Source organism: Mobula hypostoma, chromosome 1 (genome assembly GCF_963921235.1).
Source record: "Mobula hypostoma chromosome 1, sMobHyp1.1, whole genome shotgun sequence".
Classification (NCBI taxonomy): domain Eukaryota; kingdom Metazoa; phylum Chordata; class Chondrichthyes; order Myliobatiformes; family Myliobatidae; genus Mobula; species Mobula hypostoma.
This window is the reverse complement of record NC_086097.1, coordinates 202,515,682-202,539,905: the sequence shown is the minus strand read 5'-3', so window position 1 is coordinate 202,539,905 and position 24,224 is coordinate 202,515,682. Positions and strand designations below refer to the sequence as shown.

The following is a 24,224-nucleotide window of genomic DNA, read 5'->3' as shown; positions in this document are numbered from 1 at the left end:
GGTACTGAATTTGAACAAATATGGTAGATGACTTAAATATATGATATACAGAACAGCATTAATACAGTTGTCAGAGGATGTGAACAAGTTATTATGAAATATTAGGACAGCTCATAATTTGCAGTTGTACTTTACAGAACCTCAAGGAATATGACGATATCCTGACTGATGTTTCAACATTGTATTCAGTAACAGCTTCCAGCCACATTTCAAGAAAACTCAATCACAACCACAATTATGTAGTTGATTATATTACCAAAATAGAAGAATGAAACACGAGTTAGAAAGGAAGAAATGTAGGTCAACCCTACCTTCTAGCCTTTTTAGAAATTCTCTCTTTAATGAAGAAATATTCCATTCCAAAATACAGACACACAGTTAAATACTTGAACAATCTTGAAACATGGCAAGTCCCCAGCTTGTTCCAACACACTGTACGTATGGGTACAATACTTAACAATACAAAACATAAATCAGTAGTTTTATTACATTAACAGTGTTTACATTGAGCCTTTAGTGCTTTTAAAGTTACTGCTTCTCCTTTTGGAGACACTAAATATGTCAGTTGCTGTGGTTAATTTAAATATGATATAGTCAGATATTTTTGGTGAAAATTCAATGTCCACTATTTTGGACAGAAGAAAAATAGTTACTATTCACAGCTATTTTGTTAAATTTATCCATTCTGAATTCAGCAACAGAGACTTAAGTGTGTATGTGTATATGTAAATGCATATGATATACAAACACACACACATTTACATAGACACACACACATACAGTATGTCTACATTAATTAACCTATATAACTGGGAAAAAGACAAATTAATTGAAGATTAGTACTGTGCGACAAACAAAACTAGACAAGTTTTCACTTCATGCACTAACAGAGTACAATTTGTTTCACAGTGAAGGCCACAAACTTGTGCAGGTTAACTCTGAAACATGCCAAGCCTTTCTCCCTTATAACACTCTCAACCTTACCTGATAACTTCCAGCATTTGTGTTTTTTCTTTTTATCTCTATTCTACATCCATTTTCTTTGACTTAAATCAATAATTATAAACATATTTCAGTGTTTAATCTGATTATATCAATTAAATCACACAATCTTCTCATGTTATTTTACATGCTTTCAAGATAATATTTATGATTACTGTATAATAATCTTAGATTTCTTCAGCAATTCTTTAGCTTTCAATATACATATGTTGTGTCAGGTTTACAGATTATTCAGTGTGCAACTCCCATGTCATTATCAAATCATTTTACTTAACTACACTAAAACTAAAAAGTCATATATGATACACTTAAATGTGGCATCCATTCTAGAAAGCTCTTGTGATAGAATTAAGTACATCATAGAAAACAAAATTTATTAAAAACTTTATAGAGCAATTTGGCTTTAAGTACATTTAGTTCTGTAACAACTCACATGGAAGTGCTGTTTTGTAAAATTAACTTAAATTAAGTGGTACTTGAGAGGACAGTATCTGCAACCTTCAGCATATGTAACCCGTGGATTAATCAGAATAAAGCCACAAAGCTTCTTGAATGGTGTGTTCTCAAGCTGCTTGTTCTATAACATTCACAACTCTCTGCATTATTTGATAAAACTATTCTTTTCTTGCAATGTGTGCACTACACTGATGGCCAACTAAAATAATGCAACTCAAACATAAAAAATTACATTAGTAATGTGTTGTTCAAGTTTACAATCTTACAAATGATATAAAACAAACCAAAAAGTGTAATATAAATTAGCAATGGACATGCTTGTTTACAATATTGCTAAATTCATTGTTCAATCACAAAAAAAGTTAAATGACTTAACTTTAACTATGTTACTGGTTTTGTTTTTGGCACCTACGGTTCAAAGTACAAGAACAGAATTTGCTAAGAGTGTCCTTGACACAGTTCACAGTTCTTTTATTTTACAGATATCCATCTTATTAAAAATGCTGAGAATTAGTGGTTAATGGGTACATATAATTTTGAATAAATAATCATATTTAGTGCCTTAATATCTGATTTAAGTGCATTTCACCAAAATAGGTTTATCACAGTTGAAAAAATATGTAACTGTTTTGTCAAAGTACTGCACAGTTCAGCTAGAAACAAAACAAAGTGTGTTAATATTGTCAGTTTAGACAGAATATTTTGCTCACAAATGTAAATAATTATCTTTTCTTAATATTAACACTGTTTCCTCTTGGGGAAAAAAAAACACCATATATGCTCTCCTTGGTGATAACTGCAGTTGTATTGTCCTGAATTCTGTTCTCATTTGAGCCATATAAAGAAGATGCTGATAAACCCAGATTTTAGTAAAAGAATTGTTGGACAACACATTTAACTAGAAACTTTTAAAATTACTTTGCTACAGTATTCACACTAATTATAAAATTGTTTATTTTGTCATAAGACGTTTCATGTGCTCATTCCATTCCTGATTGAAACCAGAAGTTAGACCTTCTTCATCGTCCGTCCGTATGCAGCTTTCATCATCATCAGTTTTTACGTAGCTCTCGTCATCAGTTGGGCTGTAATTAGCCTAACAAGTGGATAAAATGACTGAATTATACATTGGGCAAAAATTATATTGAACACACAGGTCTCAGTAACCAACTGGAATATTTTTCATTGTAAAAATGAATAACAGACATTTGAAAGCTTTGCAAAAGCAACGACTGAAACATTAACTGGAAGGAAATGCAGTAAGTCGCTCAAAGGTCATTATGCTATCAAAAATTCAATATATTAGAAATAAAGCATTTGCATTCTTCCATTTGATAAATCAGGCTTTTTTGTAATACTGCAGAGAATATCTTATGTACATGTATAATGTAAACACAATTGCTATTTCCTAATGATGTCAATGATGTGTACTGAGCGTTGCATCAATTGGAACTGACAGTTTCCTGAATTTAAGTGTAGAGATCTTGCTAAATTTTTGAAATTTGACAGTGCTGTTAGTAGGCATATTAAACACATGCAAGCAAGAGTTCAATTTAGTCCCATTTCTGATTCCTCTACTCTCATCCCATATAATGCAGAGATATTTGGTGTTGCAATTATGTTGTTTTTTTTTTGATTTGGCTCCAATTGCTCATATTCCTTCAATAGAACCCCCACTTTGGTCCCACCAATGTTTGTTCCCATATGGATGATGACAACTGGATCATTCCCCTTTTAAGGTTCCATTTAAGGTTCCTTCCAGATCCAAACAGATGTCCTTAACCTTAATATAGGTTAGATAACATAGCCTTCAAGGCTCTTTCTCACTGTTTCATAGAACAGTACCTACCTTGCTAACAAACACAACATTGCTTTTCATTCCTCAGTTTGGTTTCCCCATAACCCAAAGCAGGAATCTGTTCACTCATACTCTTTACAGTCTTTACTCTTATCAGTACAGGGATAAGGAATTTCATTCCTACCGAACAAGTATAAGAACTAAGATTTCTCAACTTTAACTGTGTGAATCCTTAATTACCTAGAATAAAGCCATACTCATTAATCCTCTTGACTGATAATTATGTCATATTTAATCTAAAGGACATGACTGTAATTTGGAATAAAGTGTTCAAGTAAATTTACCCTTCCCTGATGCAATGCATTATCCCTAATTTTGGAATCTGGACCATTAACTGATGCTAACATGCGCTCATATTTTATTTTGTGCTTCAAGACTCCAATCACCCACGTGATGAATAGAATAGAAAATACAAGCCTTGCACTCAATTATCTTTGGGAAGGATGTATCTTTTTCCTGAGTCACAGGCAGCAAATCTGATCGGTGCCTTTTCTTGCACCATGCAAATCTACATAGAAAGCCAGTAGTTAATGTGGATGTAGCAATGATAGGCGAACATTACTTACACAGGATACAGAAGGTCTGTTCACCCCTGCAAACTGACCTGTAAATAGCAGATAAAATAAAGAGAAAGAAAGATAGCCACAAGAATAATTAATGTGACCACTTAAAATAATAAAGATGCTATCTGGAAATAAAATCCAAGTGTCAAATAAAATGTGCAGTGGAAAGCAAAAAAGAAAGTATCTTTCAGTGATCTTAATATTGCACTTATGGCAAGACAGTAGCAGAAGAAATTATTTAAAAAAGGAAAATGTAAGTCATCTATTTCAAATGCCTTTCCGCAGTGATAATGTGAATCCAGAATGAATGGCAGGATAAGATTTTACTTTAAGCTCAGTTTATTTCTCATTAAGACTTTTGACACCAAAGGTAAAACCAGCTTTGACTGAGCCAGCTTCTGAGAAGTGCATACTTGCTAAAACAGTCATCCTTCAGAACGTGTAAAGAACATCTTCAAGGCCCTTAAAGGCTGCAGGAACTCCAAAAGATTGTTGTAACTCCAGAAGACATTAATAACTCACAATATAATAAACAGAAAATGATGGGTCTTCAGAAGCAAGGGTTCAATTAAAAGTACTGAGGTCATACACCCTCCAGTGAATTAAAGGGGTTTCTCCCCATAAATGTAACAATCAGTGTGCTAATGGATAGTAACTGTGGAAAGACAAAAACAAGAGTTAATGTTTTGGGTTGAAGAATATTTCCGATGATGGTTTCACCTGAAATGTTAACTCAATTTCTCTTTCTACAGATCCTCCCTGACCTCCTGAGTGTTTCAAGCATAATGCACTTTCAGATTTTCAGCATCCTGCAGTTATTTTGAGATTTTCAGGGTATCAGTGGATCTATTATACAGAACATACTCTATGTGTGATGTGGGTATTCAGCAGTGTATAAATCAGCATTGTATAGATATGCAACCTTGGGGATTAGTAGCTAATATATGGGAATGGCTTTGGCAAAACTGCTCAAATAATAACTGCTACTTTAATCACAAATATTCTTTTACTTAATAACTACATGACATAGAGAGGCATATGGATGGAAGAAAAAGGGAGGGTTATGGGTTGTATAGGAGAGAAGAGTTGATGGGCTTATATAAGTCAGCATCACTTTCTGGTCTGAAGAATCCACACTATTCTGTACTGTTCTATGTTCTATAAACAATTCTGGCTTCAAGAAAAATATACTTGTTTTTATGGAATCCAGTTTGGCCAGGTTTCTGATATTGGAAGGACAGAATGTGATTCCCTCTTTGTAAGACATATGCCTTCCTAACTACTCAATGTCATTGTTTTAAAAATTATATACAGAGTCACCCTATCCGATGATGTTTAATTTTCAAAGTAATTTTGTGATTAATGGTGCTGGATACTTTCAATTTTCTGCTGCTTGGTCATCGTGGCCTCAGAAGACGCACTGTGAAAATCCTGTTGCACTTCCTTCAAAATTGTGTTATCATAATGATCACAACAGAGGAAATTGAGGGCCAAAGGTTTTGTTCTTTGTCAGAAAACCATTTTACACGGTGCCACAAATCACCCAAAATACAAACCAGGAGGAGAAGTTCTCACCTTCTATAAAGAAGCCAACTTTTGTGTTGTGGGTTGCACATATTGTCTTATCTCACCTGATAGTTCTCATCCTGCAGTTTTTGTTTCAGGTATTCTTCGAGTTTTAACTCGTGTTCAAGCTGACGGACAGATTCATTTTCATAGCTTTCATCATCTGTTCTAACATAAGAGTCACCATCTTCTGTAGCACTTACAAGGAAAGGAACCATAAATAGTTACCATATTTACCATTTGGAGTATGTGCGCTCTTTACAGTAGTGAATTGGATTCACATAATGGTTGATGGCCTCCCACACCCACTGTTTCCATACAATCAGATCCACACTGACATGGAGTGGATCTTCTTGCTGCAACTTTCTGAAGGAAGCCAGCTTCAATAAGTTTGATGAACCATTATGCAGTGCAGAGCCATCCAGTTGTAAACAGCAAACTTGGTATGAGCTAAACAAGTATGACCAATAGAAATGTGTTGACAGTCAATTAAGCCATGTCCTCAGGCTTAGCTAGCTGTCAAGTAAAAATAGTTTTCAAAATAAAGCACGTTCTTTTAAAGTGGGAGAATGAAATTAAAACATCAGAAATACCAGTAAATATTTAAAATAATTAACCTGTTAATGTTAATTTCATTACTTTCACATCAGCCAGAAATGATGACTGTTTATTCCTCTCCACAGTTGCTGCCAGACCTGTTGAATTCCTCCAGCATTTTGTGTATTTCTCTGGATTTCTAGCACCTGCAGACTCTCTGGTGTGTTTGGATAACTTGAAGCTTGTTTCTACCCATTTCGGCAGTTACAGCTCATCGAAATTACTGGAGATGCTGAACAACATGACTAACCTGCTACAGGTTGAACTGGCAGATTTCTCTAATTCAATGATCAGGAAATGTGGGAAGTTGATCTTCACTCATAAATAAGTTCTCCTACAGCAGTCATACAAGAGGGAAACAGACATTTTGGCCTCATCCTATCCACGGCAACCAGTCTATATTAATCCCATCTTCAGCAATTGACCCATAGCCTTCTGTGCCAAGTCAATTTAAGCACTTGTCTAGACTCATTTGTTTCCTCCACTCTCTCATGCAGTATGATTCAGGTACTCACAAGGACCTAGATGATAAAGGTTTATGGAGCAAGAACAGGTTGAAATAATGGATTTACCAGGATCTTGGGAAAGAGGAGGAAGAGGGGTATGTGGGTTTGAGGGTTTACAAGGCTGATGGCTGTGCAGAGAAGATCTTTGGTGGAGGAAATGATTTCAGGACTGTCAGGGAGGCAGTAGCCTGATGGTCAGTGATGAGATCATGGTTCAGTGAATGGCAAGAGGGCTGGACCACTTGATTAACTCGACAAACATTTGGGGGTAACTCGACAAATGTTTTGGTGTTTAGGCAGAAAACAGTTAGTTTGCACCTCTTAGGCCTTATAAAATTTCCATATTTACAATGTCATGAGGAATTGGCAGCATATTTCAAGAAAACTTGTTTACATATTTTCTTGAAGAATCAAAATGCTGGAGAAACTTAGTCAGACAGTGTCTGTGGAGGGAAATGGGAAGGTCAACATTTCAGGTCCAGATAAAGGGAAGATGGCCAATATATAGAGGTGAAGGGAAGGGGTAGAGTAAAAGTTGGCAATAGGTGGATCCAGTCGAGCAAGAGTGTTCAGCTATGGAAAAGGCGTGAAACTAAATAGTTTTTCAAGTAGAGACCCAGCATGGACATGATGGGGATGGGGATGTTGCTGCTGGTTGCTGGAAGTTTGGTAGCAACACCCTCGATTTTTTTTTACCTTGTTAAGGCTTCTTCGTAAATGCAAATTGTAGAATCTTCTATTTCTTGAAAATAAGGCTGGGCCATGAAATAATTAATTTTAGAGAAACAATTTAAAACTTCCCGGAGAAATGCATTTTCCTTTCAGTAAGATTGTTCAGATGGCTAATTATTTTACATTTTGGGAGAAAAGAGGCAGAATAAAAGGCAAGAAAATTTCGAGGATAAATGCAGTTTTTTGTTGAATATATGCATTGAGCATGATTTTTCAAAGTTATTATTCAACACAAGAAAACAAGGACAATTACTCATGCTTACATATCACTTCGAATTGTTCCTGTTGCAGCAGCACTGTTGATATAGCTGGGATTTCTGGCATTGATCTGAGCAAGAAAGGCCTTCTCAGAAGTTGGTGAAGGAACAATGTCATCTAAATGAGTACGACTAAAATCAGAGTCCACGTTGCTCTCTGTTTCACTGCCAGCCTCTGCTGAATTGAAAGCAAAACATTCATTAATAGTAACACAAACAGCTTAGACCTGCTGTGTTCAAAAATGTGAAGGTATGAGATGAGCTACACGTATAAAGCAAATGAAAAGTCACACCTCACATAACTTGGGAGAATGAAAGCTGCACCATTTGTTAATACAGGTATAAGTTTTGTATCATCACAATATATAAAGCAAAATTAATCTTGGTTGAAGGCTCAGTGCTACAACGTGAATCAACAATAAAACATTGACTTTCTTTCAAGTTTCACAAGCAACTGGCATTGCTGCAACCTACAAGCAAAAGTCTGATTCCTTATGAACTGCCTTTCTACTTTCATTTATAAATTGCTCAATGTGTCTTTGACTAAATTATGCAAAAGCAAAGTTATACTCAAAACCATGTATGACCGCCCCTTGTTTGTTTTCTCAGGACACAGGTTAAGCAACAGTAAAATGAGTTCCTTTCATGACTAGAAAACCACTCTGTACATCACTGGGGTTTAAATTCAAATTCCAGGTTATTGTCACATGCATGATATATGTGTATGTATACACACACACACACACACACACACACACACACACATACACACATGGCAATCAAAATCCTACTTGAAAAATAAATTAAACAAATTATATACAATTTTTACAAGAAAAACAATTTGAACAAAAAAAGTTAAAGTCTATTTTGTGCAAAGTTGACAAGTAGTCATTGTGTTGCTAAACTGTAGTGGTTAGGGTTTTGCTGGTGGTTTCAAGAATTGAATGGCTAGAGGGGTGTCACTGTTCTTAAACCTGGTGGTATGGGACTTCAGACTCCTGTACCTCCTGCCGAATGGAAATTCTGAAAACATGGCATAGCCCAGATGGTGGGAATTATTGTTGATAGGACTGGCCTTTCAAGAGGCAGTGCCTCCTATAGATACTACCAGTGGTGTGGAGGGATGCGCTCATGATATATTGCAGAGACTATATTCCCTACAGCTGCTTATATTCTTGTGCATTTGAATTGCCATACCAGACCATGGTGCAACCAGTCAAGATACTTCTGACAGATTTGTAGAAGTTCGTTAGAGTGCTTGAAAATAAGGCAAACCTCCTCAACCTCTTAAGAAAGTAGACACAGGCATGCTCTCTTTATGATCACATCAATGTGCTGGGCACAGGACAGGACATGCAATATGTTAGCACCCAGGAATTTAAAGTTTCCGATTCTCTTCACAATTAGACTGGCACATATTTTCCTTTTTCTCCTTCCTGAAGTCTCCAATCTGTTCTTTTGTTCTGATGGCCCTGACGAAGGGTCTTGTCCTGAAATGGCGACTGTTGGCTCTTTTCTATAGATGCTGCCTGGCCTGCTGAGTTCCTCCAGCATTTTGCGTGCTTTGGATTTCCAGCATCTGCAGATTTTCTTGGGTTTGTGCTCTTTTGTTTTGCTGACATTAAGTGAGAGGGCACCATACAACCAGGTGACTAACTCTGCTCACTGCAGTTAGCTGACTCATCGCCATCTGTGACTTGTCTAGCAACAGTAGTGTTTTCAGCGAATTTGAAGCTGTCATTGGGTCTGTGCTTAGTCACATAGTCACGTGAATATAAGTGGAGCTGGGGTCTAAGCACCCAACCTTGACATGCACCTGTGTTGATGGTCAGCGAGTAACTAAGGTCAGCCGATGAGGTAGTCGAGTAACTAGTTGCAGGGGGAGTTACAGAAGCCCAGGTTTTGAAGCCTGATGATGAGTTGGGATGTGATAATTGTGTTGAACATTGAGCTGTAGTCAATGAACAGCAGCCTGTCTTTGGAATTCCTATTGTCCAGATGGTTCAGAGCAGAATGAAGAGCCAGAGAAGTCACATTTGCTATTTAACCGTGGTGGCAATTGGTGAATTGGAGCAGATCTAGACAATTTCTGAAGTAAGAGTTGATTCACACTATAACCAACCTCTGAAGGTATTTCATTACAGTTGATGTAAATGCCACTGGACAGTAGTCACTGAAGCATGTCAGTACACTCTTCTTGAGCATCAGTACAATCGGTCCCTTTTTGAAGCAATATCAGATTGCAGAAGTGAAAGGTTGATGTCCTTAAATACTCCAGAGAGTTGGTCTGTACAGATCTTCATTACTTTGCCAAGTATACCAACTGGCCAGAGACTTTTTCGTGGATTCACCCTCTTGAAAGATGCTTGGATCTTGGCCTCAAGAGTCTGAAATTACAGGGCCATCATTATACTCTGTAAGAGTGTCCCTTGTTTGCTTTCCCAGAGAACAAGATAAGCAATAGTTAAATGGGTCCCTTCCACACCTACCAAATAACGAAAAGACCATAGACAGCAGACATGCAGAAGATACTTCCAAAAGTGAGAAAGTCGAGAATCAGCGAACAGTTTCAGAATAGAAGGACATCCTTTAGAACAGTGGAATTTCTTTAGCAAGAAGGTGGTAAATCTGTGGAATTCATTGCCAGAGATGGCTGAGGCCAAGTCATTGGGTACATTTAAAGTGGATGTTGATAGATTCTTCACTAGTAAGGACATCAAAGCTCACAGGAAGGAGGCAGGAGAATAGCGTTGAGAGGGAAAATAAATCAGCCATGATTGAATGTTGGAGCGGACTTGATGGGCTGAGTGGCATAATTTGAGAAGCAGATGAAGTACCCTTCCAAACTGTGAGATTTGGACACCACCGCTTCTCTCATAGTAGCAATTAATTCCCTCAAGATAGCAATTCATTTTGTAATCTTCTAGATCTGTAAAACTCAATGTTTTGCTTTGATCTACAAATCCATGGAGAATTTTCTACATGAATAACTCTTATTCATCATGCTCAGTACATGATTATCAGTTTTCACACTGTTTTGTTTACTCAAAGATGAGACGAAGCATTACAGGAACATTGAATTCTTATTTATAGCCACTAAAAACATGAAAAGTACTACTCGAGTTATTTTTAGATATAGCTCAAAGAAGCTACTCCATTCATGAAAGATGTAATTCATTATAAATGTGTTCGAAAATTGATTCAGTTTTACTTCTTTCCACTGTATTACCATTCAACTTGAATAAAGGACAAAGAAACAAACCTACTGAAATGTATGTATACCCAAATTAAATATACTTTTTGCTGTAAGGAATTTAAGCAACTCTACAGCACCTGAACACTGAACTTGCACCTAGTTCAGATATATATCATGATATTTTACATCAGTGCTACCAAGAGAATGCACTTGGACAAAAATTTTTCTGGATAATAAATATGTCAATAAATTAAATGTCTTGAGATTTTATTTTCTTCCAAAGAGGAAAAGAAAAACAGCAAATTTTCCCGCACATGCACTGACTAGCAAAAATAATAATTATTTAAAAGTTTATTCCCATTTCCAAAAAGGTTTCTAATGTACTGGTGCTCGAGAGTATAGTGATCTGCTTCAGTGGTACTTACATCAAATCATTACATATGGTGATACTGAATAATTCAAGCATTTGAGTTACTTTAGAAATCATACAGAGATATCAATTTATGAATACAATTAATCTTAATTATTCAAAATAACAAGTAAGCCGATGTGTCATTATCGTGTATCCCAGCTATTTTTCAGCTTTCATTTTTCTTACTTGATGCTCTTCCTACACTGCAAGTGTAGGAAATAGCGTTTGCTGTGTGAGTCCTGAAGCAGTTTACTGTTCTGCTTATGGACTCTGGCTGCTAGTCAAGGTTACAATGATTCATAAGGGCAGGCAAGGTAGTAGTGGATTTTAAACTGTTTCCTCTCAAGTATATAGTAATCCATATATTTTTAGTTACAAATGGTATCTTTCATTTGCATGCCCATTATTTGAAGATAATTTCTGTAAGAATCTTTACATCCTTGGGATGCTCTAACGTGAAGAAAATTACGTCCAAAAGTATAGCCACTACTAAATTGTCAACAGTGAATGCAAGACTCATACACGGCAATATAAGCTTGAATAAATATCCTTATTCTTAGTTTCAGCGATGATGCAGAATCTAAACAAGACATCAGTTGAAATATCTAGCAAATAGATGTGCAATAAGGGTTCCAGTATAATTTTCCATCCACTTTAATGAAAAGACAGAAATTGCAGTGCTTTATGTTGGGGGCAAGGACTCCTCCCTTGTAATTTTCCTGTAGCATTATACCTGCATGTTTCACATATCCTGGGTAAAAGAAAACAAGATGCTCTGTCTGTGCATTTTCAAGATGAGCCATAGAATTATTACAAAGGAAAGCATTCAGCTCACTGAGTCACTAGATAGAGGTTTCAAATAGACATTTTCCCTTACCTTCTTTCCCAGTACTTAAAAAAAAAACGTTCTACCAGTTTGGCTGAGAACTCAGCAAAAATCAGAAGTCAGAGGGCCTTGTATGTCTCAATGACTTAATAATTGATTAGTAAAAGCAAAGAGCTTCTTCTTCATACTCTCAGTAACTTGTTCCATTTTTGTTCCCTCTTCGGGGCATTGAATCTTTCTCTGATTATGGTTCACGGGCATTTGTTTTGCTCTCAATAGTTGTTATTTACTTTTAGATTTGAAAATAAATAGCTTCTGAGAAAGGAGAGATCTTAGAATCTTGAAGCACTGGTACCAGTGCTTGAACAGGAAAGATGCAGACGTTCCAATTAGAAGCATACTTACGTAGGTCACTTGTACCCTTGAGCTTGCTTTGTCATCTATTAAGATCATAGCTGGCCAGATAATAAGCTCAAATCCACATTTGTACATACCCCCTTTCACCTTGTTACTTTGCAAGAACCTGTCTATTTCTGCTTTAAAAATATTTGAGGCGGCTGAAGAATATTGTTCCAAAGACATATGATCTTCTGAAAGGAAAAGGTTTTTGTTGCAGCTCTTTTCAAACTCTAGATTCTCCCACAAAAGAAACTTTGTCACTATATCCAGCCTACAGAATTTCCAATCAAGTCCCCTTTCAGTTTTCTAAGTGTAAGGGGCTTCTTCTTTTATGTTACTGTGTAGGCTAATTAAAATGGCTTCTTTGTTATGTTAAATGCTGAGAAAGTTCTCTCGTTAGCAGCTTGTCTGGGTTATATTATTGATAATACAGCAAACGAACCAATTGGGATAGATAGACAATAGACAATAGGTGCAGAAGTAGACCATTCAGCCCTTCGAGCCTGCACCGCCATTCTGAGATCATGGCTGATCATCCACTATCAATACCCGGTTCCTACCTTGTCCCCATAACCCTTGATTCCCCTATCCACAAGATACCTATCTAGCTCCTTCTTGAAAGCATCCAGAGAATTGGCCTCCACTGCCTTCTCAGGCAGCGCGTTCCACACTTCCACACCTCTCTGGGATGTTATTCTTTCTAGTGTGTCTGTAAGTAATGATGATGATGACGATGACATTGATGATGATGAGGCGGCAGAGGAGGCGGAGGGAGAATGAATGAACCAGGCACTGTGAGCCGGCTAACGGGGTCGAACCCGGAGCAGGAGTCCGAGGTCCTGGGTTTTCGGCGAGGAGAGGAGACAGAGACAGACTCATGTGGAGCGTCTGGTTGACCACCGTAGTTGGTCCCAGGCGGCAGGTTGAGGTGGTCAGAGGGGATTGAACGGTGAAGGGAGGATCGTTACTAGAGCTCCAACGGTTTGTGCATGAAGAGATTGAACTTTGATAAGTGTGGCGCCTTTTATTTTCCTTTTATATTTTCTCTATTAATTATATAGTTCCAGTAATATCTATAAATTCAAATTCATTTAATTGTGTATAGTGTATTGTCTGTTATTTGGCGGGTGGGGTACATCACACAGCATCCACACAAACTTAATTACCCAGTTTAGCGGGGCCGCGGGCTATTTCCCTAGATGACAGCAAGTTGAGCGACCCTGAGGCTGGCCAGGGGGGCTACATAAGCTTCAGTGAATACAAGCTTCACCTGTACCTTTTCTCCATAGTCATTCATTCTAGGTTTCAGTGTAGTAAACCTTCTCTGAACTGCTTGCAAATGCATTTACAGCCTTAAATAAATTGAACAAAACTGTGCAGTTGACTCCAGACGTGATCTCACCAGTTCCCTGCACAGCTGAAGATAACCTCTTACTTTGTATTCAATTCCCTTAGTAATCAGTTCTGTAAGCTTTACTGATTACATGCTATATCTACATTTCCAAATAATGTGCAAGGAGAATCAGATCCGAGTGTCTTGACGGTCTACATTCTCTCCACGTTCAGATAATCATTCCATATTTTTCCTGCCAAACTGGACCATTTCACATTTCCCACATCATACTTCATTTGTCAGATCTTCATCCATCTACTTAACTCATAACAACCTGCAGGAGGAACTCAGCAGATACATTAGCAGAAACTGTCAACATTTCTGATTGAAATCCTGCATCAGGACTGAGATTGGAGACAAAAGATAGCCTGTATAAAGAGGAGCGGGGAATTGGTGAAAAGGGAGCCAAAGGTGATTGGTGGACTGAGGAGGGGTGAAGGATGGCAGGCAGATTAAGATAGGAGTGGGGAGGGGGAGACAAAAGTGGATGGAACAAGAGAGGGTGTGATAGAGATAGAGAGAAAGGGGGAGAGGGAAAAGGGGGAGAGAAGGTGAAGGAGACAAAAGGGGATGGGGAAGAGAAATGGAGAAATGGGAAAGGAGAGGAAGGGGGGAGAGCACTGGAGGGAAAGACCATGAAAGGGAAAGGAGGAAGGAAGAGAGGAAGACTATTTTCTGTTGTATAACTATGATTCTTTGAAACATAACGAAGACCTATTTATATTCCTGTCAGTCAGCCTGCCTACCACCCAAGTCAATATGTTTACGACCTACACTGTGATCTTTTATTTTGCACAATAACATTTACTGCAGCATTATCAAACACCTTTAGGAAGTGTTATTCATGCACTGGGGTCTCTTTATTCAGAGCATATGTTTCTCAAACATATTTCCTCGGAAACATCTCCCACCCTTTTCTGAACAAAATAATTGTTTTCTCTGTTTCCCAGTTGAATGGAGTCTTCACAGATTCTTTGGAGTTTTGTAAAATGAAAGCCAAAGCTAGTCCCTTTTTCAAACCTAGGCATCAGAGCCCAGGGACTTGTCCTACCACTTCATAATTATAATTTCCACGAATTCTTCCCTCTCTTTCAATTTCTTGAATTCTCTATACTGACAACTGTGTTAAAGAGGATCAACATAAATAAAAGGCTTAGAAAAAATGGACAGCCAGCGCCTTTTTCCCAGATTGGAAATGGCTAATACAAGAGGGCATAATTTTCAGGTGGTTGGAGGAGCATATGGGGAGGGGGTATGTCAGAGGCAAGATCTCCACACAAAGTACAATTCTTCCACTCTGCCATCAGATTTCTGAACAGTCCATGAACACTTCCGCGTTATTCCTTCCTCTTGAACTATTTATTTTTGTAACTTATAGATGTTAAGTCTAGACTGTACTGTTACTGCAAAACAACATTTCATGTGAAATGTCAACGGCAATAATCTGATTCTGTTTCAGAAAATGTTAAGTGCCTGAAACGGGGAGGTGTGAGAAGCAGATACCACAATGACATTTAAGAGTTATTTAGACACATACACAAGGTATGGAGGAATATGGACCATGTGCAGGCAGATGGGCTTAGTTTAGATTCATATCATGGTTGGCGCAGGCATGATGGGCAGAATGGCTTATTCCTTTGTTTTGTAATTTATTTTTTATTGAATTTCATCATCAAACATTTCCACAAGATGTATTTCAGATACTGTACATATATATATATATATATATCATATTTGTCTCAAATCACATAATATTTATCTGAGGTATACACTTATAGAAAGGAAAGAAAGAACAATCAAAAGAAGAAAACTATGTACAGAGTAGGGAGTGATTTTTTTTGCAACATATTCATTGACTTGTGAGAATAAAATCAGGTCTATGAGGTTTTATGTAGTTAATCCATTTTTTCCAGTATGAATAAAATTGTTCCAACTTATGATTAATAGATGTTGTTATCTTCTCCATTTTGTAAATGTCCATTGTAATTTCCATCCATACATTTAAAGTTGGGCTCTCCTGTGATAACTATTTCCTGGTAAGGGTCTTTTTACCAGCCACCAGCAGTACATTCATTAAATATTTATCTCTTTTCAAACATTCTTGAGGTATATACCCAAAATATATGGTTTTCCTCTCCAAGGGTATTTCACATTTAAAGGTGTCTTGTAGAGCATTATGTATCCCACTCCAATAGTCTTTGATAACGGGGCATTCCCGAAAATATGATAATTGTTGGCATTTTGATTTCCACAATTTCATTTTTGATAGAATTTTACTGCGCTTGACTGGATTCAACAGCCCATTGACATTAAAAGAAATGAATTTTACTTTGTCCTTAGCCATGTGTATTTATTTGTTAGTATATCATTGAAATTTGCAGAATATAATCAATCTACTCCCTGAACAAATAAGAGCCAAGAAATGTGAATAATAAAAAAAGGTAACAAAGGTGTGATTCCAAGGCTGGGGTCTCTAGATGACCCTGGGTTGAGCCAGAAGAAATGTCTAGCCATGGGGGATAGCCCCTCCTACCTGTGAGTTGAGGGCCCCCGCTGCAGTATCTATAAAAGTAAGTAAAAAAATCTATGTCCATTGCACAGAAGTGATTTCCCTGTGTATTCCTCCCATGTATATATTCTCATTTAGGTGGGTAAAAAGGAATGAAAGAATGAATTTTAAAAAATTGAGTAATATAAAATCCACATAATAATACGTATTTCTCGAGATAGGTATATCACCGTCTATTTTTGCTTCCGTTTTGTTTCTTAGCACTTTTAAAGTGAGCCAAACCTTATGGCTCTTCTGGAGGAGGTGAGGGCTGCCCTTGGAGAACTCACAGTCTCTTCCTAATATCCTTCTCTTGTCCTGTTCCCGTCCCTGCTTTCTCGGTCTCTTGCTATTTCCTAAGCAGATCGGGATAACTGCTCAACCAGACTTTCCTTTGGTTTGACCACGCTAATGGATGGTACTCTGCTGTTCATGTCTGTAGTTGCCTCTTCCATCGTCTGATATAGCTGTATCCCTTCTTGGTAAAATACCCTCAGTTTAGCAGGGTACAGGGTTTGGAATTTAATCTTTTCTTGTTTTAATATTCGTTTCGCTTCGGAATATTCCTTCCGTTTCTGTAGGACCGCCGGGGGGTAATCATGATTGAAGTACATTAACTTCCCGTTCCAAAACACCCTCTTCTTACCTCAGGCCCTTCGTAGAATCTCCACCTTGCTCTTGAATCGAAGGAATTTAAGTACTATTGAGCGTGGTTTACTTTCTCTGTCTCCGGGAGGCCGTGGGATGAGTGAACGATGCACCCTCTCAATTTCAATCTCCATAGTCGGGGAAATCTCCAGCGCTTCCCGCAGCAGCTTTTCTACAAAGTCCATCATCGACAATCCCTCCGCTCCTTTGGGAACATTATAAATCCTGATATTTTTCCATTGCGATCTTCCCTCCTGGTCAAGCAATTTACTTTCCTGTTGATTTAATATTTATATCGTCTTACTTAGTATCTGTTCCACGTTTTGCATGCGATCTTCCACCTTCTTAATTCGAGTCTCTGCCACCGCTATTTTCTGATTGACGTTGCCGAGCTGTGACTTTGTATCATAGAGTCGCTGCTTTATATCTTTTTGGACTTCCCTTACCTCCTTCAGAATCCTTATCATACTTGCTGCTTTGCCTGCACGAGGCCCCGCGTCAGCTTCGCCGCCACGCGCACATGCAGGAGAGCCGCGCGCTGCACTTCTCTCTTCCATAGGCTCCGCAGTGGTGCTTTTTTTATCTCCATTCTTGCCCCCCTTATGAATTCAGATATTTTCGAAAGATCTTATATTTGATAGATTAACGGGGCAAAATATGCGTTTTTCCGGAAAAGCTGCCATTCTGGACGATGACGTAACCTGAACCCCAGAATGGCTTGTTCCTGTGTAGTACTGTTCAATGTTCTACATAATTATATTCCTTTCCTTTAAGTCATTTGTTCGAGGTCCTTCCTCTGGAACATTTTTCTATTTTGGTATGTATTCCATGTACCCTTAAAGCTTTTTCACCATATCTTGGCTGACCAAACCCTAACTTTAATTTGCCAGTCTCTTTAACCATCTCTGCTTTCCAAACATGTAAATACCTTCACTTGTTCAAAAACCTCATCTTTGATCTATCCTTCTCTCCTTTACTGAAGCCTTTACTGTGAGGTCAATTCAAAGTTCAAAATACATTGACTATTGAAGTATGTGTACCTTGAGGCTCATCTCCTTACGGGCAGCCATAAAACAAAGAAACCTAATAGAACTCATTAAAAAAAACCAAACCCACAATGTACAAAAAAAAACAAATCATGTAAACAATAAAAAGTAAGCAAATAACATTCAGAACTGAAGTTCATGAAAGTGAGTTCACAGCCATGAAGCCAGTCGTCACTGCAGCTGGTCCAGGAGCCCATTAGTTCAGGCCACAGCTCCCTGGAGCAGCAAGCTAAACACCAGCACATCCCTCACCTCCAGCCCTGACATCTTGACCTTTTCAATCTGGTCCGGTGGTTAAATAGATCCAAGAACAACTCGTTCCTCACTCTCGGGCTGCACCCTGCTGCCTCTCCTCAGATCTGTCACTTCAAATCGGCTCCAAGTCCATTCCAGCAAAGGCCATACATTCGCTCATTTCGTGCTCTCAGGCCAGGGTCCTGCCGCCTCAGTTTGGCCCGTACATGCCATGCCATTATTGCCCTACACCTTCCAGACTTCTGTTCACACCACAAAAATGCCAGGTCGTACAGCAAGTTCAAAAGCTCAACTCCAAAAGAGATTTTTCAGGCTACTGATTGCAATGAGCCCCATCCAGAATATGTGTTATTAATAGAGTAATATTAATAGGTAAATTACAGGAACCTCAGGACTCATACCACCAGGTTCAGGAACAGTCTTACTCCTCAAACGTCATGCTCTTGAACCAAAGGGGCTAACCACTCAACTTCACATCTCACCACTAAAATGTTCCTACAACCTATGGACTCACTTTCATGGACTCTTCATCTCACCCTCACTATTTAATACTTACTTATTATTATTCTTATTTCTTTTTGTACTGGCACAGCTTGTTGTCTTTTGCCCACTGGTTGGACATCCAAGTTGCTGCGGTCTTTCATTGATTCTACTCCGGTTATTATGCTAGCATGCCATTATGGATTTATTGACTATGCCACACGAAAATTAATCTCAGAGTTGTATATGCTGATATATATGTACTTTGATGATAAATTTATTTTAAACTTATTTTATCCTACCACATTGTTACATTCACACAATCTTCCACAAATTCCTTCATTATTAAAAATCTCCAACCAAATTATTTTTTCTTGCATTGCTGAACATAGGACACCCTTCTCCATTGAGTGAAGACATGATAATTAACAGAGCAGTTCCTGCTTCATTCCTCTTTTTCTGTATTTCTTAAATGTCATGTACCCTTCAATATTCATCCTGCAGCTATTCCTCTGTAATAGCTATTACACCAGAATTATTCATTCTATTTGCACTTTCGGTTCAGAGCTTTTAATTTTACCCTTTCTTTTTGCTTGTAACATCTAGTTTCAGCTGCTAATTTATTCTTGGATTTGTACTCTCAATTCCTTCCTGTCACAGTTACTTTATCATTTCTCATGTTGGCACTTTTCTCTCTCACCTTGAGTCAACTTTTTGAATTACCACTTCCTTCCAACCTAGATATCTCGCTATGACTATTTAGGTTAAAATCACAGTTGGAGTGTGCTTTCCGAGTCAGGTACCTCATGAGAACATCAGACCTAGGCTGGTTCAGGTGTAGACCATCTTGATGGTGCAATCCCCACTTTCACTAGTAGCAGTTCCAGCACCTCAAAAGCAGAACTCACTTCTGTTCACCAATCTTTGCACTCATTTCTTCAATCTTATCTGTCCTCTGCCAATTTTAACATGGATCAATTAACAACACCGAGATTATTAACTCTGAGACTCCGCTCCTTAATTTGGCATTTGGTTACTCATACTGATTCTGCAGAATCTCTTTCAACTGCCTATGTTATATGTACTTACATACACTATAATCACTGGATGTTTCCCCTCCCACTGCATGCTCTTCTCCAGCCTTGAGCAGGTGCCCTGAACTGTGGCACAGGACAGGGAACATTCTTGCTACAGAGAACACTATACTGAACCTCTCACTATACCATAACTTCCTTGTTAGATCATAGATACTACAAGTGTCTCATCAACTCACTGAATTTAATTTACTGAATATATCAATGCATTTTCCTGAGACAGTACATTTAAAAGTATTGGTGGTCCTCTCCAGGTTATGAATGCCCAAATTAATATTTTGAAAAATGGCAGAATGGATTTCCCAGCTCTTCTGCCTCCTGGGAACTGAGTTCACGGCTGTGCTTCCCCACTCACAAACAGTCCAGATCTTTAACAGTTCTCAGGAACAGAATTCTGCCTAAAAGCTGAGGAGGACCTGTATCATGGCCAAAATAAAACTGCACAAACATAAGAAAATCTGCAGATGCTAGAAATCCAAGCAACACACACACAAAATGCTGGAGGAACTCTGTTGGCCAGGCACCATCTATGGAAAAGAGTAAACAATTGATGTTTGAGGCCAAGACCCTTCATCAGTCTGTTTACTCTTTCCCATAGATGTTGCCTGGCCTGCTGAGTTCTGAAAGAAAATTGCAACTCAATGTATCAGAGTGCACTGTATGTTTACTTTGTAAAGAGAATATGAAAAGGATACGAAAAAAAATTTCAATACGAGGCAAACTCTTGACTTCCAGCATCTGAAGGATTTCTTGTTTATGAAAGAGTGAGGGAAGTTGCATTGCTGACATAAAAGCTCAATAAGGAAGAAAAATTATTCATGTGATCAATAAGGTCAGTGCATGGACAAATGCCAAAAGATTAATTTAAAGGGACTGTATCAAACAAATATTGCATTTGTAACAAGGTGGATGAATTAACAGCACAAATATAGTAAATGAGTATTGTCAATTGCCAATACAGAAATATGGCTGCAGGACGTCCAAAGCTAGGAATGAAACTTTTCAGGGTACTAGAGATTTAGAAAACAGGCTAAATAGAAAATTAGGTGGTGTCATGCTGCTAATTGGAGATAACATCAATAGTTAGAAGGGGTACTATCTCAGCCAGTCGTGGTGTATAATTAGACGACTGAAGCCAATTAGCAGCATAGGTAGAACACTGAAGAAGCTCTTGCCCTTGTTACTTACAGGCCTCCAGACAGTAGTTGCGATGTACAGCAAGTGTAAATGAGAAAATCAGAGTGTATGTAACAGGGATTTTTAAAAAATCACGGGAGTTTTCAACCTAGATATAGACTGGGCAGAATACATTAGCATGACATCAGTGACCTAGGTTCAATTCCACCACTGCTGCAAGGAGTTTATGTTCTTGTCATGACAATGTGGGATTCCTCCAGATGCTCTGCTGTCCTCTCACATTCTGAAAATGTATGGTTAGGGTTCTGGGCATGCTATGTTGGCACAAGTATAGCGACACTTGTGGGCTGCATGGCGCAATCCTCACTGATTTGATTTGATGCAAACAATGTATTTCACTGTGTTTCAATATTTCAGTGTATGTATGACAAATAAAGCTAACCTTTAAATCTTTATCTTTAAATCTACGAAGAACAGGATGAATTCCTGGAATTTATATACAATGGACTACCAGGTCACTATGTTGATGAATTACCTCATGAACACATTATTTTAGATCTAGTTCTATGCAGAGTTAATTAATTTAACCAATTTCCCCCGGGATCAATAAAGTATGACTATGACTACTCTTGTTACACAAGGACTCCTAGTTTAGAATGACAATAGGTTAGAATTTTTACATTGCTTGAATGCTGCTTAATTTGAAACTCTGGTTATCAATCGAAACAAATGAAACTGTGAAGAGAAGACAAAGTTTACTGGGTAGAATTGGAAACTACATTAAAAGTTTCAGGTTGAAAGGGTAGTTAAGAAGGCACATGACATGCATGTTTTTTTTAAGTTGAGGCAATGAGTTCAAAAGTCAGGAAGTTATGTTGCAGCTTTATAAAACTCTTGTTAGGCAGCCTCTGGAGTATTGCATACAGTTCTGGATGCCGCATTACAGGAAGGATGTTGACGCTTTGGAGAGGGTGCAGAAGTTTACCAGGATGCTGCTTGGATTAGAGGGCATACGCTATTATGAGAGGCTGGACAAATTTGGGTTGTTTTCCCTGGAGCAGTGGAGGCTGAGAGACAGTATTTTATTCCCAGGGTTGAAGTGTTTTAATACCAGAGGGCATGCATTTAAGGTGATAGAGGGCAATTTCAAAGGAAATGTGAGGGGCAAGGTTTTTTACTAAGTGACTGATGGGTGCCTGGGATGCACTGCTTGGGGTGGTGGTATCGACAGGTCCATTAGGGACTTTTAAGAGACATTTAGATAGGCACAAGCATGTGAGGGAAATGGAAGGATATAGATATTCTGTAGGCAGAAAAGATTAGCTTAGTTGGCCATTTGATTATTAATTTAATTGGCTTGGCACAGCATTGTGGGCCGAAGGGCCTGTTCCTGTGTTATACTATGTTCCTATGTTCTATGTTATGGCAGTTGATCAGAGACGGCTAGCATTTATATAAATAATTAACAAAATGCGACAATGGTTCTTGAATGGACAACTGCAAAAGTGATCCAACACAGAATACAAGATAAAATAGCAAAAATCAGAGTTTTTAAATTATGTAAAAACTACTTCAGTGGCATAGTAGCTAAATTAACATATGATTAATCCAGAAGCTTGGACTAACAATCCAGGAATCCAAGTTTATATCCTATCATTGCAGTTTTGGAATTTAAATTCAACTAATGATGAGGATTCTGGAAAAGTGACAACATCTATTCTCAGCAAAGAGACTACAAAAATTCTTGCATTAAAGAACCCATATGGCTCACTATCGTCTTTCAAGGGTGCAAATTTGTCATCCTTACCTGGTCTGGCCCATATGTGATTCCAGAAGTACTTCAGAGGATATTCCCAAGTATTTGTTGAAATATCCTATAAACTATTCAGCTTAAGGATAATTAGAGATGCCTTGTCAGTGATGCCCAAATCCCCAAAGAAAGAACTAACATATGAAAGAACTAACATATTAAAGATAATGGGGAATAAGAAAATGGTAGAGGAATTAAACAAGTATATTATGCGAGTTTTCATGGAAGGAGGTAAATAAAATGTCCAAAAAATAAGTACCAAAGGCAAAATTTACAATAAAGGGCTGGCCTTTCATTTCTGAAAGGAGGGAAAATTCTTTCATTCAGAGTGTGAAGAAGCTTGGAATTCACCACCCAAAGAGCTACAGGGTGGCTCAGTCACTGATCACGTTCAGAAACAACTACTGGACATAAAAAAACTGAAGAGGTATGGGGAAAAGAAGAAACATAATGCAAAAGATGTATCATGATTGATCAAAACACTCATACCTCCTTTTCATCACAAGACCAATAATACTAATGTACTAGGAGAACATGAGAATTACAGTGGAAACACTTCATACATGCAACCTCCAAATTATGGAGTTTGTGATACATAAATTTTAAATCACTAACAAAAACACTATCCATACAGAATAAAATTCATTGTTATGAAATTTATGTGCATAAACATAAATAAATCAATGCTATTTTTAAATGAGTTTCTTGACATATGCATGGATGACATGGATTCACATTATAGAAAAACATAATACGACCCCTTTTCAAAGAATACACCACTACACAAGGCGGGGGTCACCTGAACTGATTATGATTACATACCTGAATTCAACTCTTTTACCAAAGAGGACATTGTATTTGTAATGGAATCTGCTGCCACTAACAGGTCATTTCTCAGATTTCTCCTGGAACCTGCAAAAAAAAACAATACAGTAATGTTTAGATTGGTTTAAGAAACAATTTCTCATTCTTCATACTGCTCTAGTGCTCTACACTCATGACAATATGGCTCGACACAGCTCAAATAGTATCTGATCACACCACCTTCGTTGCCAGAATCCCAAATGTCGACAGGAAAGCGTACAGGAGTGAGATAGATTGGCTGGTTAAGTGATGTTACAACAACGACAGCAACAACCTTGAATTGAACATCAGAAAGACTGAAGAATTGATTGTGGATTTCAGGAAGGGGAAGTTGAGAAAACACACACCAGTCCTCATTTGGGGCTCAGTGGTGGCAAGGGTGAGCAGTTTCAAATTCTTGCGCATCAACATCTTGGAGGACCTACTGTGGAATCAATAGACGGATGCAAACACAAAGGCAGCACATCTCTGTCTTTACTTCATGAGGTGATTGAGGTGATTTGGCACTTCCCCACAGGCTATTACGGGTTTCTACAGTGGAGAGTATTCTGGCTGGTTGCATCTTAGCTTGGTATGGAA

At 38.0% G+C, this 24,224-nt stretch overlaps 1 protein-coding gene across 12 annotated transcripts in view; it reads right to left on the bottom strand.

Annotated features, from left to right (window-relative positions):
• Positions 1 to 312: 312 nt before the first annotated feature.
• The window catches only part of dtna (dystrobrevin, alpha), a 205,021-nt gene continuing 181,109 nt past the window's right edge, over positions 313 to 24,224 (bottom strand). For 5 of the 12 annotated variants that reach the window (XM_063063065.1, XM_063063088.1, XM_063063120.1 and 2 more), the window contains 4 exons: positions 23,604 to 23,693; positions 7,544 to 7,715; positions 5,511 to 5,643; positions 313 to 2,554 (listed from right to left, as the gene is read on the bottom strand). In XM_063063065.1, coding sequence (XP_062919135.1) covers positions 2,411 to 2,554; positions 5,511 to 5,643; positions 7,544 to 7,715; positions 23,604 to 23,693 — 539 coding nt within the window. In that variant the 3' untranslated portion in view covers positions 313 to 2,410. Of the gene's footprint in view, positions 2,555 to 3,882; positions 3,921 to 5,510; positions 5,644 to 7,543; positions 7,716 to 23,603; positions 23,694 to 24,224 lie in introns of all 12 variants that reach the window. The other 7 variants (XM_063063106.1, XM_063063113.1, XM_063063140.1 and 4 more) reach the window with 3 other exon arrangements.